Source organism: Denticeps clupeoides, chromosome 8, assembly GCF_900700375.1.
Source record: "Denticeps clupeoides chromosome 8, fDenClu1.1, whole genome shotgun sequence".
Lineage (NCBI taxonomy): Eukaryota > Metazoa > Chordata > Actinopteri > Clupeiformes > Denticipitidae > Denticeps > Denticeps clupeoides.
The window spans coordinates 23,146,975-23,161,778 of NC_041714.1; the positions used below are offsets into that span (position 1 = coordinate 23,146,975).

The following is a 14,804-nucleotide window of genomic DNA, read 5'->3' on the forward strand; positions in this document are numbered from 1 at the left end:
ACAGATCCTTATAGCAACGTCGACAATCCACAATCAACTTTACTCTCTACACTTGTTCCTGCTGACGTCATGTGTCGCGTGACGTCACGGCGCGCAAGGTGCACCCATTCATTCCAATTCATAGCGAAATACAGATCTCTCGCGGTCGTCTTTATAACAACGTCGACACTCCATAATGGGAAAAACGAAGCCCCTCCCATGAACTTTACTCTCTACACGTGTTCCTGCTGACGTCATGTGTCGCCGTGACGTCACGGCCGCTGGCCACCAATGTGGACCCATTCAGCGAGTGAGGAAGCGGCCCCGTAATCAGAAGGTTGCCGGTTCGAGTCCTGAACCACCAAGGTTCCACTGAGGTCCCCTTGATGAAGGTCCTGTCCCCACACCTGTCATGGTGCCCACTGTCACCAAGGGTGATGGTTTTTGTTTTCTACCAAGATGAAGTAGCCACTTTCAATATATGTACAGAATGCTAAAAAAATTACTGGTAGAATTCGTAACAGCTATAGTGGTGAAGTTCCCAGCGCAGTAAATTTGATGTCCTCCCTTGCACCGTTTGCAGTATTTTAATGCCGCGCACGATTGTTACTCGATTGCTGTAAGTCAAGTAGACTGAGGATTGCAATCAATAATTAACAATATTTAAATTGCAAATACAATTCCCTTCGTGTCAGCTAGTCTGTAGCCTCACGTATTTAAATATTTGTGATGTGGTACGACCACCGCACTATATTCGTGACTGATTTCTATTATATGATTACAACACCACTGTAACTGCTCCTCTGGCTGCTTTCTTTTTAAATTCTTTGTGCTATTTAAGCCTGTCAGGGTCAGTGTCGCCCTGCTTCAGGACACTGTCAACGAGGGACCTCAGCTGGAGGTTCGGGGTACTGCAATTACTCCATTATTAATTAATCCGTTATGTAAATTGACATCCGGTCTTATGATATAATTTCCTCCTAGATGCTCGCATCGTTTAGCATCAGACAGATCGACTGCTGAAAAACAGGCTTCAGTGGTGAAGCTCAGCACTTCACGGCAACACAAAGCAGAATCGGTGTGTGTGGTTTAACAGGCAAGTAAAAGACACTCCAGCTTTCGCCTAGATCTTAGCAATGTTGACGTAAAAATAAATACATTAAAATGTAATATGCCTTTCATAAACTAATTTTGGCCAAATTTGAGTCCGTGTGGAGGAACTACAAGTCCCAGAATGCACCACGGCGGGCTGTCGGCTGCGCCCATGAGTTCCTGCACAGCGCCGAGCTCCACGTCTGCCGGCGGCTCGTAGCTCAGAAGCGGATCTTCCCCGCGTCGGGCGCTCGGTGGGGAGAAAAGCCGCCGCGGAGGTGGCAGCTGGGGACGCGCGTTGAATTGTGTCGCCGGTTCGGCAGCTGTCAAGCCTCCGCCCAGCCATGGAGCCCGGAGACTCGGCCCCGGATTCCTGGGAACAGGAGGCCGAAGGCGCGTCCCCCGCCGGGCTGAACGTCAACGCCCCCGAGTTCGTGCCGACCTTCCTCCTGAGGGGAGCTCCGGAGAACCCCGAATCCGACGGTACTCCGATACTCACAGTGTTCCGGGCCCTAAAGACAGGTGCCTGGGTTCATGTGACCGCAGGTCTAGGCTCTAGTTAACCAGTTAGCTGGTCAGGGGGACGCTTTGGATCCTACAACCCTGCGTAAAAAGTTCTTCTGGGGTGTTTCTACATGGTGACAGCGTGAAATATGTACTGGCAGACCTATACATTATGAAGAATCCATAATTAGCTTCCGCAGTGAACGTGTGACTCTTGCGACACATCAGTGGTCTCAATTTTTTACATTTGCACCTGTCTTTCCCAGTCAGATATTATCTAAATTTTTTACATTTGCACCTGTATTTCCTGGTCAAACATTATCTCAATTTATTATAAATTTATTTATTTGCACCCGTCTTTCACCATTTTTTTAAATATGCCCCTGTTTTTCCAGTCAGATATTATCTAAATTTTTTACATTTGCACCTGTCTTTCCCAGTCAGTTTATTATCTAAATTTTTTACATTTGCATCTGTCTTTCCCAGTAAGATGTTATCTAATTTTTTTTTTTATGCCCCTGTTTTTCCCGGTCAGATATGATCTAAATTTTTTACATTTGCACCTGTATTTCCCGGTCAAATGTTATTTCATTTTCTACATTTGAACCTGTCTTTCCTGGTCAGATATTATCTAATTTTTTTACATTTGCACCTGTCTTTCCTGGTCAAACTTGATCTAAATTTTTTACATTTGAAACTGTCTTTCCCGGTCAAATATTACAAAATTTTCTACATTTACACCTATCTTTCCCGGTCAAATATTATCTCAATTTTTTTTACATTTACACCTATCTTTCCCGGTCAAATATTATCTCAATTTTTTTTACATTTACACCTATCTTTCCCGGTCAAATATTATCTCAATTTTTTTTACATTTACACCTATCTTACCCGGTCAGTTTATTATCTTAAATTTTTTACATTTACACCTATCTTACCCGGTCAGTTTATTATCTTAAATTTTTTACATTTGCACCCATCTTTCCCGGTCAAATTTTACTACATTTTCTACATTTGCACCTGTCTTTCCCAGTCAGTTTATTATCTAAATTTTTTACATTTACACCCATCTTTCCCGGTCAAATATTATCTCAATTTTTTTTACATTTACACCTATCTTTCCCGGTCAAATATTATCTCAATTTTTTTTACATTTGCACCTGTCTTTCCCGGTCAAGTATTACCTCAATGTTTTCAATTTGCACCTGTCTTTCCCAGTCAGATATTATCTAAATTTTTTACATTTGCACCTGTATTTCCTGGTCAAACATTATCTCATTTTTTTACATTTGCACCTGTATTTCCTGGTCAGATATTATCTCAATTTTTTTATTTGCACCCATCTTTCACCATTTTTTAAAATATGCCCCTGTTTTTCCAGTCAGATATTATCTAAATTTTTTACATTTACACCTATCTTTCCTGGTCAGTTTATTATCTTAATTTTTTTACATTTGCACCTGTCTTTCCCAGTCAGTTTATTATCTTAATTTTTTTACATTTGCATTTGTCTTTCCCAGTAAGATGTTATCTAATTTTTTTTTTTTATGTCCCTGTTTTTCCCAGTCAGATATGATCTAAATTTTTTACATTTGCACCTGTCTTTCCTGGTCAAACATGATCTAAATTTTTTACATTTGAAACTGTCTTTCCCGGTCAAATATTTCAAAATTTTCTACATTTACACCTATCTTTCCCGGTCAAATATTATCTCAATTTTTTTTACATTTACACCTATCTTTCCCGGTCAAATATTATCTAAATTTTTTTTTACATTTACACCTATCTTTCCCGGTCAAATATTATCTCAATTTTTTTTACATTTTCACCTGTCTTTCCCAGTCAAATATTATAAAAATGTTCTACATTTGTACCTGTCTTTCCCGGTCTCCCTAACAGATGATATAAGAAAAACCCCAGTTTTTGACACATGTGCTCCTTTTTTGCAGGTACAGACCAGGCTGTCAGTACAGATGTTTCAGAAGCACGTGGTAGGTTGTGCATCCCGTTTTCACGCCGTATTTTGCGCGCCGGACGCGTAGAGTAGGGGTGTCTGCTTCCGAGCTGCATGTACAGCCCATCCACTCATGTTACGTGCCTTATTTAACTCACAAGGCCCTAAATGACCATTACTGTTGGATTGGGAGTGTTAACTCGTGAACATGGTAAAGTGGGATCTATTCCTGATAAATTTTTTGCAATCCTGCCGTTTACTCCATGTTGTTCTGTCTAACCAACATGTGCTGATTTATGTGCCGTTCTCACCAACCAATCATCTCATATTATCCTCCTGCACATACACAGCATAGACAGAAAAGCCAGTCTTTCCAGATTTACCAAATGAATAGAAAGTCAGCAGACAGAACAGAGATTGTTCTGAATGTCGTAAAGAACATTGATTATGTAATAATCAGCTCAGGCGACATTAGTAATATGATGAGGAATATGGCAGGTTGAAAGCCTCTTTGCTTGGGTGGTGTAAAGTTGCCTTTATTATCTTGACAGCAGCAGTGGAGAATGGAGAGGCGGAGCTAACAACAGAAGAGACGTGGGAGGAGAAAGAGGAGGAGCACTCCAGGGAGGTGGAGCCCGGAGGCGGGGCCCTGAAGGAGACCGGCAGCCCAGACCTGGAGGAAGACGAAGATGAAGAGGAGGAGCTTCCCATCCCAAAATTACCCCCTGCCCAACCAGACGCCCCGAAGAAAGAGCATGTGAACGTGGTGTTCATTGGCCATGTGGGTACGTCCTTGAGCTTCTCTCCACTGCTGGGGTGTTTATTTGGACTGATGCTAGAACTTCCTCGTTGTAATTTGGTGTAATACTGGCTGTTTCTTTCCAACAATAGATGCTGGCAAATCAACAATTGGCGGACAGATCATGTGAGTAGTGAAAGTGAAGAGTAATTCGCTCATTTTGGATGAATTGAATCCAGCTTGTGACGGCTCTGCTGACCTTCTTCAGGTATTTGACTGGCATGGTGGATAAGAGAACTCTAGAGAAATATGAGAGAGAGGCTAAAGAAAAGAACAGAGAAACCTGGTGAGTGTGTTTGCCACGCTGCTTCTCCTGGTACCAGAGTTATTTGAGCGAAATTATGAGAATTTGATGGTTTTATACAGGTACCTGTCCTGGGCATTGGACACCAACCAGGAGGAGAGGGACAAGGGCAAAACCGTGGAGGTGGGACGGGCCTACTTCGAGACTGAAAAGAAGCACTTTACTATCCTGGACGCCCCTGGCCATAAAAGCTTTGTGCCCAACATGATTGGCGGAGCATCACAGGCTGACCTGGCTGTGCTGGTGAGGAATCATCTGAGAGCAGAGTTGCTGGCATCGTGTGGCCAGTGAAGGTTGTTTTATTAACATGTTGTTTCAGGTGATCTCGGCAAGAAAGGGGGAGTTTGAGACGGGATTCGAGAAAGGAGGCCAGACTCGGGAACACGCCATGCTGGCCAAGACGGCCGGCGTCAAACACCTCATCGTCCTGATCAACAAAATGGACGACCCCACAGTCAACTGGAGTTTGGACAGGTGTGGACACATCAGCAGGTTCATGAAGTTCCCACGACTGCACTGATCGACCTGTGCCCCGCCCTCAGGTATGAAGAGTGTAAAGAAAAGCTGGTGCCATTTCTGAAGAAGGTTGGCTTTAACCCCAAAAAAGACATCTACTTCATGCCCTGCTCTGGCCTCACCGGCGCCAACTTGAAGGAGCCCTCTGACTTATGCCCATGGTACACGTAAGTGGCTCAACCCTCGTGTGAATGTGTGTATGTGTGTGTATTCAGATCTCCTTGTTTTCAGAGGGTTACCATTCATTCCTCATCTGGAGAGCCTGCCAAACTATAACAGACCCAGCGATGGTCCCGTCAGACTGCCCATAGTGGACAAATACAAGGTCAGCGCACTGGACGCTACGCATGCCATGTAACCCTGCAGAATTAGATGAAGACTGTGTGTTGAGCTGTGACGTGATTCTCCAGGACATGGGGACGGTGGTTCTGGGCAAACTGGAGTCTGGAAGCATCAGCAAGGCTCAGCAGCTCATGATGATGCCAAATAGGGTGAGCCTGCATGCACCGGTCGTGCTTCTGCCTGTCTGTTGTCATTTATTCTCAAATGAACTTGGTGGCTATGGTCTGCGTGCAGCATACAGTTGAGGTCCTGAGCCTGCTGTCCGATGACATCGAGACAGACGATGCTGCACCGGGCGAAAACCTGAAGTTGCGTCTGAAAGGCATCGAGGAGGAGGAGATTCTGCCTGGCTTCATCCTCTGCAACGCGGAGAACCTCTGCCACACTGGCCGCACGTTTGATGCCCAGGTACATTTCCACTTGGTCCCATGTGCATGTGAAGATCAGCCTCAGTTATTTAGCTGTTGGTTCCACTTCCAGATCGTCATCATTGAGCACAAATCCATCATCTGTCCTGGGTACAATGCGGTCTTGCACATACACACCTGTATTGAGGAGGTGCAGATCTCAGTAAGTCCCAATCAGCCCCACAGCCTCTCCAGCTCACACAGGACATTAAAACTCGTGCTTCTGTCCCTCCACCTTCAGGCCCTAATCTGCCTTGTTGACAAGAAAACGGGTGAGAAGAGCAAGACGCGTCCTCGCTTCGTCAAGCAGGACCAGGTCTGCATTGCACGTCTGAGAGCTGCAGGCACCATCTGCCTGGAGACGTTTAAAGACTTCCCCCAGATGGGCAGATTCACACTGAGGGACGAAGGTAAGAGCAGCTACAACAACCCTGACTGGCCTGCGCATTAGAAACGGTATCAGCCCCACTTTCCTCCCCTGGAAGTTTGCTGTCTCCGTTTTTATTATTGTAATTTTCATAAACTCAAGATGATCAGATGCATTGCAAAGTCCCTCTTTACCATGAAAATGAACTTATCCACTGCATTACAGCCCAGCCACAAAAGGAACTAAGAGAACTAAGTGTCTCGGGGAACAAAACGTTGAAATTTTGGGTCCACGTTCAGGAAACTCCCCGAAATTTAAGAGAACTTTGGTCAATCCTGAGAACTTGTGGTCAGCATGTCAGCATGTCTGTAGTCTGTTCTGAATGAAATATTACTAGAAATTCACTATAAAGTCAACAAATGCTGCATACTTGAATCTTTAATCGATCCACCTCTGCTTTTAATATTCTTTTACAGGAAAAACTATTGCAATTGGCAAAGTGCTGAAGCTTGTGCCTGAGAAGGACTAATTGTGAACCTCCAAAAGCAGCCAGGTGACAGGAGGATGGCACATGAGTTCCACCAGGAGCAGCTTAACGGAAAAAAGGAGATGGACCCAGGAAGTAATTGTTTTAAGGAAATCTGCTTTCTCATATTGAGAGCATCTCTCTTCACCCCTTCTCTGCTGGTCTGTGGTATTTAAACGGGCGCGGCTCTCTCTGAACCTGTGTCTCAATGACTAGTCTACAAGCTGCATGTCCCCTGACCAGGGATGCACGGATCCAGCTTTCTCGCTTATTGTCCACTGTCCTCCTGGCTTGATTTAGACAATCCGGATCCATAGTAATGAAACATAGACATTTAAATCTGTGTATAGATTTTTTTTGCCTGGTATGTGGGATTTGTATGGAAGTGGAATAATCTGCAGGCCGGCCGAGCTGTTGAGACACAGGTCCGTAGTGGGTCAGTAGATTCAGAGATTATTCATGCTTTTTAATTTCCTTTACATTCTTCTGGATACAGTGATGAGTGTAACCAGTTCAGAAGGACCGGTGTCCTGCAGTTCTGCAGACGAATGTGGAACCTAGGACATGTTTGGGGGAAAATGCTCTGCAGGCTTCCAGGAGTTTGAGACCCCTGCTCTAAAACTATGAAATATCTGAACAGAGAACCCGAATGACCTAAACCCGAATTGGAAATAATTAATAAAATTCTAAACGTCACCTTGTGTGTGTGGTTGTATGTTTGTTATCCGAGCTTCCATTACACTAAGCTGTTGGAAGGTTTAAATAAAGTTGCAGCCTTTCAAAAAAAAACAGGTGGGCGATGACGTAGCCCGCTGCTTGTGCGCATGCGTGTCGGGTTAACACGTGAAGCGAGCATGGCGGCCACCGAGGGAAGGCTGGAGTTGGACCGCGCTCAGGTACTGTCGCTAACTTCTCCAAATGACAGTGTTTAAGGATAATATAGTTTATTTATTTATTTATTTATTTTTACGCGCCTCGGGTTATTACGCGGGGCTTTTCTTTCTGCTCAGGTGAAGAAGGCCGTCCTGGCTCTGCAGGCCTACCTGAAACGCGCCTCGTCGTCAGGGGACGTTCTCCTGAACGAGAACCAGCACATCTTCCTGCAGCTGACCCTGTGGAAGATCCCCGGGCAGCAGCAGACCATCCGCATGTCGGTTTTAACGTTAAACACGTTTCATGTATATTCAGCAGTTTCTTGTATTGATGTAAGAATACAGCAAAGTGTAGATTTGGATGTAGAAGAATAAGTGAACATTGTAAATACGAATATGAGTCACATTATACATTATAAGGCGGTGGGCATGTACAGAAATATCTCGTTGATCTATTATTATTATTGTCCGGCGGTATGAAAACCAACTACATTTCCCACAATGCCGCTCTTCGGTTGCCAGCTGAGTGTGTACAGGAGCAGTTTCCACGTTGTCGTCAAATGGGTTTTAATTCTTTTTTTCTTTTTTTTCTGCTTCAAAATCAAAGTCGCTGTGTGAACTCAGTTTGTCAGCCAAGTGTGCACTGAATTGTGGGATTTGTAGTTTGTGTCATTGCCAGGCCATAATAAAAAATCCTCACTACGGGGTTTTAGTTGCTGTAACGCTGCTGAACGCGTTTTTGATCTCCCGCAGCCCATTACCGCATTGCATCCGCAAAGAAACGGGCGAGGTGTGCCTGTTCACACGGGACGAGCCCAGCTTGACCAGCGAGCAGACGGAGCGCTTTTACAAGAAGCTGCTCAGCGAACGAGGAGTGCAGAAGGTCACAGAGGTACAGCCGGCGCATCAGACGTTCTGTGTCGCACCTCAGCAAACCTTCCTGTCCTGCCGGTGACTCTGAGGGTTAATATGGTGCCAGACGGACTCAGAGTAAATCCAGAGGAGCTGCTCATCTGTTTCTGCTCGTCTCTACATCTCTGATACAAAAACCGGCGCTTTGTGTTTCAGGTTGTGTAATCAGGTTGTAATGCCTGTCATGTCCTCTGTTCCAGGTTATTCCTTTTAAGGTACTGAAGACCGAGTACAAGCCGTATGAAGCCAAACTGAGGTTGTTGGGAAACTTTGACATTTTTTTGGCAGACAGTCGGATTCGACGCCTGCTGCCCTCGCAAATCGGAAAGCATTTCTATGAGCGGAAGAAGTAAGAAGTTTGTGAGATTTCAGATGATTTTTTTTGTGTTCTTGAGTGCTTTGCATTAATTACGTTTACCAGATGGCCTTATCCAGAGTGCCGTACAATCAGTAGCTGCAGGGACTGTCCCCCCCCCCCCCCTGGAGACACTCAGGGTTACGTGTAGTAGTAAGTGGGGTTTGAACCTGGGACTTTGTGCTACGATACCACCACCCTGTATTATGTCATGTCCTAAGTGGGCGTGTAATTGCACAGTATTCATCTGCAGTGGTGACCTGTCATGGTGCCCACTGCTCACCAAGGCTGATGGTTTAAATGCAGAGGACACGTTTCACCGTCTCACCGTATGCTGCGCTGCACTTTACTGCTCTTTCCTGCAGGGCTCCCCTTTCTGTGGACCTGCAAAACAAACACCTGGGTCCGGTCCTGGAGCGTCTCATCCAGGGCACCACGCTGACTCTGGGCAAGAAGGGCTCCTGCTGGTGAGATCTTCTCTCATGTTGCTCGTGCTGTTACGCGTGATCTAAAGACCGGGCGAGAAGATGACTTGGTGAAATAATTCCAGATGGTGCCCCACCGATTTCGGGGTGAATCCAGGCGAGCTGCATGTGTGTTTCTGCTCGTCTCTACATCTCTGGCACAAAAACTCTAATAACCGATCAGCCCCGGGTCTCTGTTGGGTGCAGTTTTTTTTTTTTTTTTGTAGTTTTTTAACTTTCTTTTATTTTTTACTTTGCACAGCATGACTCAAGTTGCTCACTCAGGGATGACTACTGATGAGATCTTGGAAAACATCATTGCTGCTTCCGAGACCATTTCGTCCAAGTTGAAGACGGTGAGAGCTGAGTTGTGGGGGTTTTGTTCGAGGGGTCAGTACTGTGTGACCTGAAAGGTACGTGTGTGTTTCAGAAAGCGAAGGGTAAATTAATAAAAATCATCCATCTGAAGAGCCAGTCCTCCGTTGCCCTGCCCATCTACAACTCCACCCTCAGTCACCTGGCCATGGTGGAGGACCTGCAGTCAACGCAGAAGAAGGGGAAGGTAAGCTGTGAGCACGAAGCCACCGTATTTTACCCGGATGAGCTGGAGATCACCGTTATTTCTAACTGGTATTTTCAGAAGAGGAGGAAGGTGGACGAGACTCAGGAGAAGAGTGGAGCTGCATCTGAGGATGAAGAACCGATCCCACAGCTGCTGCCCATCCAGACCCCCAGTAAAAAGGCCAAGCTGGAGGTACGGGTACCTGATTACCTCATTACTTATTCGTAGTAGAGCTATAATGAATTATCTGTAGTGTACCCCACATTTCTTTATTTCATTCATCTGTGAAACCACTTAATATGTATTTTTATTCATGTTTTAAAGTCTTCTTGTCTTGATGCCTACATGTTTGGGATTATTGGTGTCTTTAGAACTCTGAATTCATGCTTGTCTGCGCGGTATAAAAAGTCCCAAATCCTTAAATCTTGTGAAATACTACAGAGCCAATAAATAAAATGGAACAATCCTTCAATCTGCCAGTTACTGCGCACTTCCGGGTTTTACTAAGCGCAGCACGGGTGTCAGTGTCCGATCTAGACCACGCCCTGATCGGTTGTGCGCCTGCCATTGGCTGCTGACAGCTCACATGGAAATGAGCAGGGGCGGTCTTAGACTGTTTGGTGCCCTGGGAAAAAAAAAAAAAAAAAAGTCATTATTATTTAAAAATCCTGGAGACACTGCATGATAAAATATGAACAAGCATGGTGGTGTTTTTAATGTAAACTCTACAGCTGAATACTGAAAATCCTAAAATGTTATAATCGCTCGCATCATACAAATACCTGGCTTTTCACAGGCCTTATGGGATAGAAACGGTCCACGTTCAGTAGAATTGGCCAGTTATTGTTTTATCAGGTATACGGTTCCTGCTGCAGTGGCCCCCCCCTGTTCCCCTTTTTACATTTTAAATGTGCTAATTATCGAGATATACAGTTTAATGTCTATGTTTTATATTTTTTTATTGCGATATGAATTTTATGCCATATCACACAGCCCTTCTGTCTCTCTCGTCAGCAGGTGTCTCCCAAGATAAAAACGGAGAAGAAAGCAGCCAAACCAGTCAGCCTGCAAAAAGGAAAGAGGCGCAAACCCAGACCGGGCAAGGTGGTTCATAAAGCCGCGAAACCTCGCAAAGCTCCGGCCCACAAGCTCAAACCCAAATCGTCTTAACGCTCCGGCGGCAGCGAAGTGCAGGACGTTCCGCGTTTCTGTCTGTCGGTCCTGTTTAAATCTCTCTCTTCCTTCTTTTGTAAGACATGTTTGCCATGTAGATTAACACCATAATGTTCCGTAATGGCCCATGATGCATCAACCCTTTTATCTGCTCTCCTCTTTGTGAATAAACGTTTGAAAGCTCGCTGTCTCTGCTTGTGTCCCGTATGACGGGTCTGTTGCGTGGGACGCCGGTGGAAAAGGCGGATCAGGTTACGGGATTATGTGATCAGCTGCCATTGGGACGATATTTCAGCAGTAAAACCGCGAATTGGTGTGTTTTATGGGTAACGGTTTCCACACGTTCTTCGTGAGCTGAAGGCGGACTGTGTAGAACCCTGGACTGGAGAGCGAGCTGAGCCTACGTCGGTCTAGAGAGTGAATATGAGGAGATATACGGAGGTGATGGGCGGCCCTTTTGTCTTTTGTTCATCGCTCCGCTGTGCTGGATGTGCTGATGCAGCTGGTCGTACTTCCACAGCAGGCAGGACCGGAGGTGCCAGGTGAGATGTTTCTCCGCTGCTTCCTGCAGGGTTCAGGTCTATAATCAGGGTCTCAGTATGTCATGATCTGAGGAGGTGTCGTCTCTGTTCAGGATGCCTTCTTCAGAGGATGAGGAGAGAGTCCAACAGGGGTTATGTCCAGATGGTGACACCAGACGCACGGAGTCCTCTGTCTGGGCCTACTACCACAAACCCATCATCGTCATGGTGATCGGGGTCCTGGTGGTGGGTGCGGGCGGGGTGGTGTCTCTTGTCCAGCGGTCCGTGGAGGGGGACCTGTCTCCTGCGATAGTCCCTGTGTGTCTGACCATTGGGATGATGTTCATCGTGGTCGGACTCGTCTGGCTGCCGATCCTCAGGGACAAGCAGAAGCGCCTGGGCTGAAAAAGCCACATCAGACATGTTTCAAGGTTTTTTGGCTAAATGTTGTGATGAAAGCAGCTACCAGTTGATCTTGTGATACTAGCTTTCCCTTTAAAGTTCATGGAGTGATAATACTTGTGTATTTGGTGAAATAAAAGCAGCTTTGCCGCTCCTGTGGTCCCTGTTTTATTCCTCCCCGTTAAACCTCCGCTCCAGGTGCGTAACGGGGATGGAGAGGCCCCACGGAGGCGTGGGTCGCTGTTTTATTCCTCTCCCTGTTTTATTCCTCCCCGTTAAATCTCCGCTCTGCACTTTTTTCCGCGCTGCGCTGCGCGGCGCTCCAGGTGCGTAACGGGGATGGAGAGGGCCCACGGAGGCGTGGGTCGCTGTTTTATTCCTCTTTTATTCCTCTCCCTGTTTTATTCCTCCCCGTTAAATCTCCGCTCTGCACTTTTTTCCGCGCGGCGCGGCGCTCCAGGTGCGTAACGGGGATGGAGAGGCCCCACGGAGGCGTGGGTCGCTGTTTTATTCCTCTTTTATTCCTCTCCCTGTTTTATTCCTCCCCGTTAAATCTCCGCTCTGCACTTTGCCCCCTGCGCTGCGCTGCGCGGCGCTCCAGGTGCGTAACGGGGATGGAGAGGGCCCACGGAGGCGTGGGTCGCTGCAAATGCGCCTTCTGGTTCGCGGTGGCCCACGACGTTTTAGGCTTCATCATACTGCTGAGCGGCGTGTTCGCCAACGTGTTCTTCCACGACTTCCTGATGTACGTGGGCGCCGTGGTGATCTTCCTCAGCCTGATCTGGTGGATCTTCTGGTACACCGGCAACATCGAGGCGGCCCCGCAGGAGCTGGACGACGACGTCGGCTTCTACCGGAGGAACAAGGGCCTGTCGGGGGTCGTCAGGAAAGTCACCAACGGCATCAGAAGCTCGCTCCGGAGGGGCGGCGGGAGCGCGCAGGGCCCGGGGGTCCTGGCGATGGGAGCGCGCAGCGCGCAGCCCACCTTCAGCAGGGAGACCCTGGCGGTGTGATCAGCAGGTAAATCATCAACCCGAGTTCAAATCCCGCAGCAGTAACTCCGTTTATCTTGTAGATAATAAACTGGAATTTGTCCTGGTCCGCGGTCAAGGTCAGTCACGTGCCAACCTTATTATTATAGAGGACCGTGTATGAATAATTAAGAATTAAATATGATTACGTCTTAAATGAAATGTTGCTCTTTGAATATATATTTTTCTATCGTGTGTTGATCTAAAACTGATCTATTTGTACGTTCCACATGCTAAAGAAGGATCGACTAGATCAGATCAAGTGACCTGATCATTTTTCTCTGCAGTTTTGGTAAATTAAGTGTGAATGTCGTTGTGTATTTATATTAGTTGGTTATTGGGTAACTTATTGATGATATTGTTTTGGTAGTTTTGGTGAAATAAGGGCTGAATTTGCCTTTTTTTAGGTGCATGTTGAAAATATTGTTGTTTTGGCCCCTGACTTGGATCCTGCTGCACCATAAAAGAGGAAAGTAGAAGACAGAAAGGACAATATTCCTGCAGTGTAAATAATTGATCTTTTATGTGTTTTTGCATTATTCTGTTGATTCTGTGTATTTTTTTTGTTCGAGAATGTAATTTGAATATTACAAGCTAAAGAAAATATGTTGTCAAATAAATAATTTCTCAAACACGTTTTGTCATATTCTAGTGGTGTTTCATATTGCCGTGCTCTTGCCTTTTCTTCCTGCTCGTCCCTTCGTCTTGTCTACTGTCTCCTGCCTCGAGAGACTCTCCTGGCCCTGCTCTCATCGATTTGATCAACTAGTATCTCAATGCGACTGACACCGTCTTTTTTGAAGAGAAATCCAGGTGCCCTGGCTGCTGCTGATCCAAAACACCCAGGAGGGCGGGGCCAACGAGACTCTCTCTCCCCCATCCCAAGGACATCCCACCCCCCGTCAGCTTCATATCCCCAGCGTGGATATGCGGGCCTGCTGACCAGCGCCCCCAGTGGCCACAGGACCAGATGACTCTGGACTAGCCCCACCCCCCCTACACCCCTCCCCTGCTGCGAGGGACTATTTATGTTGTGTCGTGATCATGTGCTTATGTTGCTGAGGTGTTCCTACAATGGACTCCCTATTGGAGTACGGTCGAGGGGCTTTTACTCTCCTCCTCTCTCCCCATGTGATTATGTTTCCTCTGTTTTTCCATATCCCCTGACTTTCTGACCCGTCTACCCCCATATGTCATGTTTGTGTATATGTACGGTTGCGTTGATGGCCTGTTTTTTGCTGGTAATTGTGATTAGTGACGTGGTGTATTGCAGTTCTCATCGTCATTTTGCACTCTGAGGCCTTAAAAGCTCCTGTGGAGCCACCGAAGCCCGAAGGCTTTTACATTTACATTTACAGCATTTACCCGATACCCTTATCCAGAGTGACTTACAGTCAGTAGTTACAGGGACAGTCCCCCCCTGGAGACACTCAGGGTTAAGTGTCTTGCTCAGGGACACGATGGTAGTAAGTGGGGTTTGAACCCGGGTCTTCTGGTTCATAGGCGAGTGTGTTACCCACTAGGCTACTACCACCCTTTGCTTTTATTCTGAAGCCCCGAGGGCTTTTATTCTGAAGCTCACGCGGAACATGTGACACGTTATGGACCGAACTTCAGCAATAAATCAGCACAATTCATGTAAAAGTCACATGTTGGACTGAAATGTTGGTGGTAGTTGGTGGTGGTGGCCTAGCCGGTGACATGCTCATCTATAAACCGTCA

The 14,804-nt window shown here is 46.4% G+C and overlaps 4 protein-coding genes and 1 non-coding gene across 7 annotated transcripts; all 5 read left to right on the forward strand.

Moving 5' to 3' along the window:
* The first annotated feature begins 963 nt into the window (after positions 1-963).
* Positions 964-6,863, forward strand: gspt1 (G1 to S phase transition 1). 2 transcript variants are annotated; one of them, XM_028988650.1, is made up of 14 exons: positions 964-1,554; positions 3,525-3,566; positions 4,081-4,314; positions 4,421-4,454; positions 4,537-4,614; positions 4,695-4,875; positions 4,952-5,106; positions 5,175-5,315; positions 5,380-5,473; positions 5,559-5,639; positions 5,725-5,898; positions 5,971-6,060; positions 6,139-6,307; positions 6,741-6,863. In XM_028988650.1, exons 1-14 carry the CDS (start codon positions 1,416-1,418, stop codon positions 6,791-6,793), a joined length of 1,665 nt encoding a protein of 554 aa, XP_028844483.1. In that variant the 5' UTR covers positions 964-1,415; the 3' UTR covers positions 6,794-6,863. The 2 variants fall into 2 exon arrangements, with proteins under 2 accessions (XP_028844483.1, XP_028844484.1); XM_028988651.1 differs by having other exon boundaries at positions 972-1,554; positions 4,084-4,314.
* A 689-nt stretch (positions 6,864-7,552) lies between these two features.
* Positions 7,553-11,311, forward strand: rsl1d1 (ribosomal L1 domain containing 1). 2 transcript variants are annotated; one of them, XM_028988423.1, is made up of 9 exons: positions 7,553-7,686; positions 7,801-7,940; positions 8,416-8,554; positions 8,775-8,923; positions 9,295-9,396; positions 9,656-9,749; positions 9,824-9,955; positions 10,034-10,147; positions 10,970-11,311. In XM_028988423.1, exons 1-9 carry the CDS (start codon positions 7,615-7,617, stop codon positions 11,123-11,125), a joined length of 1,098 nt encoding a protein of 365 aa, XP_028844256.1. In that variant the 5' UTR covers positions 7,553-7,614; the 3' UTR covers positions 11,126-11,311. The 2 variants fall into 2 exon arrangements, with proteins under 2 accessions (XP_028844256.1, XP_028844257.1); XM_028988424.1 differs by having other exon boundaries at positions 10,973-11,311.
* Positions 8,585-8,710, forward strand: LOC114796271 (small nucleolar RNA SNORA55). Its single transcript, XR_003750662.1, has one exon. It is a non-coding gene; the product is annotated as a small nucleolar RNA SNORA55 (small nucleolar RNA).
* Positions 11,312-11,445: 134 nt separating the features above from the next.
* LOC114795318 (phosphoinositide-interacting protein-like) lies at positions 11,446-12,203 on the forward strand. Its single transcript, XM_028988426.1, has 2 exons — positions 11,446-11,670; positions 11,763-12,203. Exons 1-2 carry the CDS (start codon positions 11,552-11,554, stop codon positions 12,052-12,054), a joined length of 411 nt encoding a protein of 136 aa, XP_028844259.1. The 5' UTR covers positions 11,446-11,551; the 3' UTR covers positions 12,055-12,203.
* Positions 12,204-12,325: 122 nt separating this feature from the next.
* LOC114795317 (transmembrane protein 238-like) lies at positions 12,326-13,573 on the forward strand. The gene is made up of 2 exons (XM_028988425.1): positions 12,326-13,071; positions 13,490-13,573. Exon 1 carries the CDS (start codon positions 12,525-12,527, stop codon positions 13,062-13,064), a length of 540 nt encoding a protein of 179 aa, XP_028844258.1. The 5' UTR covers positions 12,326-12,524; the 3' UTR covers positions 13,065-13,071; positions 13,490-13,573.
* The last annotated feature ends 1,231 nt before the right edge of the window (positions 13,574-14,804 follow it).